The 3,417-nt window shown below is 36.2% G+C and overlaps 1 protein-coding gene across 1 annotated transcript in view; it reads right to left on the bottom strand.

The window, feature by feature from the left end:
• Window positions 1–261: 261 nt before the first annotated feature.
• LOC103682031 (olfactory receptor 6C6-like) overlaps window positions 262–3,417 on the bottom strand; it is a 13,749-nt gene continuing 10,593 nt past the window's right edge. The window contains exon 2 of the mRNA XM_008711599.2: window positions 262–358. Coding sequence (XP_008709821.2) covers window positions 322–358 — 37 coding nt within the window. The 3' untranslated portion in view covers window positions 262–321. The remainder of the gene's footprint in view (window positions 359–3,417) is intronic.

The raw sequence follows: 3,417 nt of genomic DNA, 5'->3' as shown, positions 1-3,417 counted from the left end.
TTATAAACAGAGAGACAAAAATGAAGCCACAATTCACACAATGAATTACCATAAAGACCCAATCACAGTCCCTAGATTTTGAGGTTAAAGAGACCCAATAACTTTGTAAAGTTGCAAAATTTATTCAACTCACAAAATCTATTCAACCTTTCTATCAATTTCTCTACTCATGAAATGAGAGCGCTAGTACTCTTAACTCATAGGATATTGTAAAGATTAAGTGAAATCATGAGTGAAAGTCATTCACTCTCACATATGTTCTTTTCCCTACTGGAAGTGGTTTCTTTGGCATCCTAATTCACTTCTAATCGTTCATCAATACTAATTTATTTGTTTGTTTTGTATTGAGTATAACTGACATATAACTATTAGTCACATTAGTTACACTGTTATATTAGTTTCAGGTGGAAAGCATAATGAATTGACAAGTTTATACAGTATGCTATGTTCACCACAAGTGTAGCTATGATCTGGTACCTTAGAATGCTATTACAACAGCAGCGACTATATTCCTTACACCGTAGGTCATATTCCTGTGACTCATTTATTCAATAACTGGAAGCCAGTACCTCTCACTCCTCTTCTGCCATTTTGTACCCCCCTCCCCTCTGGCAACCACATGTTTGTTGTCTGGATTTATGGTCTATTTCTGCTTTTTGTCTGTTTGTTTATTCATTTGTTTTTGTTAATGTTAGTTAAGTTTTACTCTTTAATGAAGTCTTCTTGATTCCTTGGTTTTCTCAAACTTTTGTAATTCCCTGTGTTACATCTTCATAGTAGTAATTGTATTTTACTTGTTAATGAGTGTCATCCTTGCTAGAGTAAGTTTCATGTTACAAATGTGGATATTTAAGCTTAAGCTTGAATTCAACAAATGAGGTTTAGAGGGAACATACTTCAACTTAATAAAGGCCATTTATGAAAAACCAACAGCTAATATCATCCTAAGGGGAGGGGGGATTGAGACTTTTTCCTGTACAGTCAGGAACAAGAAAGGATGTCCACTCTCACCACTGTTATTTAACAGAGTACTGGAAGTCCTGGCCACAGGAATCAGACAACAAAGAGAAATAAAAGGAATTGAAATCTGAAAGGAAGAAGTAAAATTTCTCTATTCGCAGATTACATGATGCTCTATGTAGAAAACGTGAAAGACTCCTAGAACTGATAACACAAATTCAGTAAAGTCTCAGATAAAAAAAAAAAAATCAATGTCCAAAATTCTGTTGCATTTCTATATATCAATAATGAAGCAGCAGAAAGAGAGATCAAGGGATCAGTCCCAGTTATAATTGCTCCAAAAATTATAAGGCTCCTGGGAATAAAACTAACCAAAGAGATGAAAGAACTATTTTCTGAAAATTATAAAACACTGATAACAGAAATGAAAAAACAAATGGAAAACATTCTATACTCATGGATTGGAAGAGCAAATATTGTTAATATGTCCATACTACCAAAAGCAATCTACACATTTAAAGCAATCCTTATCGGAATACCAACAGCATTCACAGAGGTATAACAAACAATCCTAAAATTTGTATGAAGCCACAAGAGACTCTGAACAGCCAAAGCAACCCTGGAAAAGAAAAGCAAGGCTTGAAGCATCACAATTCGGCTTCAAGTTCCATTACCAAGTGGTAGTGAACAAAAAAGTATGGTACTGGCACAAAAATAGACACACAGATCAATGGGACAGAATAGAAAACCCAGAAATGAACCCACAAATATATTGCCAAACTAATCTTTGACAAAGCAGGAAAGAATATCCAGTAGGAAAAAGATATTCTCTTCAACAAATGATGTTGGAAACAATGAAACTGGACCACTTTCTCACACAACACACAAGAATAAATTCAAAATGGATTAAAGACCTAAATGTGAGACCTGAAACCATAAATGTTCTAGAAGCTAGCACAGGCAGTAAGCTTTTTGACTTGGCAATAGAAACTTTTTTATAGATATATCTCCTGAGGCAATGGAAACAAAAGAAAAAATGAAGTATTGGGACTTCACCAAAATAAAAAGCTTCTGCACAACAGAGGAAACAGTCAAAAAAAACTTAAAGGCAATCTATTGAATGGAAGAAGATATTTGCAAATATCATATCTGATAGAGGGTTAGTATACAAAATATATAAAAAATGTATAAAACTCAACCTCCTGAAAGTGAGTAATCCAATAAAATATGGACAGAAGACATCAATTCTCAACATTTGCTGCAACATGGACGTGACTGGAGGAGATAATGCTAAGTGAAATAAGTCAAGCAGAGAAAGACAATTATCACATGGTTTCACTCATTTATGGAACATAAAAAGTAGGAAGATCGATAGGAGAAGGAAGGGAAGAATGAAGGGGGGGTAAACAGAAGGGGGAATGAACCATGAGAGACTATGGACTCTGGGAAACAAACTGAGGGCTTTGGGGTGGGGGGGAATGGGATAGGCTGGTGATGGGTATTAAGGAGGGCATGTATTGCATGGTGCACTGGGTATTATACGCAAGTCATGAATCATGGAACTTTACATCAAAAACTAGGGATGTACTGTATGGTGACTAACATAATATAATTTAAAAAATTATTATTAAAAAATAAATAAAAATAGGGGCGCCTGGGCGGCACAGCGGTTAAGCGTCTGCCTTCGGCTCAGGGCGTGATCCCGGCGTTCTGGGATCGAGCCCCACATGAGGCTCCTCCACTATGAGCCTGCTTCTTCCTCTCCCACTCCCCTGCTTGTGTTCCCTCTCTCGCTAGCTGTCTCTCTCTGTCGAATAAATAAATAAAATCTTTAAAAAAATAAATAAATAAAAATAAAAATTAATTAATTAAAAAAAACTGAATAGACACTTTTCCAAAGAAGACATCCAGATGGCTAACAGACAAATGAAAAGAAGCTCAATGTCAGTCATCATTAAGGAAATGCAAGTCGAAACTACAATGAGATATCACTTCACACCTGTCAGAATGGCTAAAATCAATAATAAAAGAAATAACAGGTGTTCACAAGGATGTGGAGAAAGGGATCCCTCTTGCACTTTTATGGGGAATGCAGAGCGGTGCAGCCACTCTGGAAACAGTATGGAGATTCCTCAAAATTTAAAAATAGAGCTACCCTGTGATCCAGCAACTGCAGTACTAAGTATTTACCAAAGAAGGCAAAAATACTAATTCAAAGGGACACATGCACCTCGATGTTTATAGCAGCATTAGCTACAACAGACAAATTACAGAGAGAATACAATGTTAAGTGAAAAAAGTCAGTCAGAGAAAGACAAACACCATATGATCTCACTCACAGGTGGAATCTAAGAAACAAAACAAACAAGCAAGGGGAAAAAAGGAGAGAGAGAGGCAAATCAAGAAACAGACTCTCAACTACAGAGAACAAACTAATGGTTACCAGAGGGCAGATGG

Source organism: Ursus maritimus, unplaced genomic scaffold, assembly GCF_017311325.1.
Source record: "Ursus maritimus isolate PB19 unplaced genomic scaffold, ASM1731132v1 scaffold_26, whole genome shotgun sequence".
In the NCBI taxonomy this organism is placed as follows: domain Eukaryota; kingdom Metazoa; phylum Chordata; class Mammalia; order Carnivora; family Ursidae; genus Ursus; species Ursus maritimus.
This window is presented reverse-complemented; position numbering and strand designations above follow the sequence as displayed.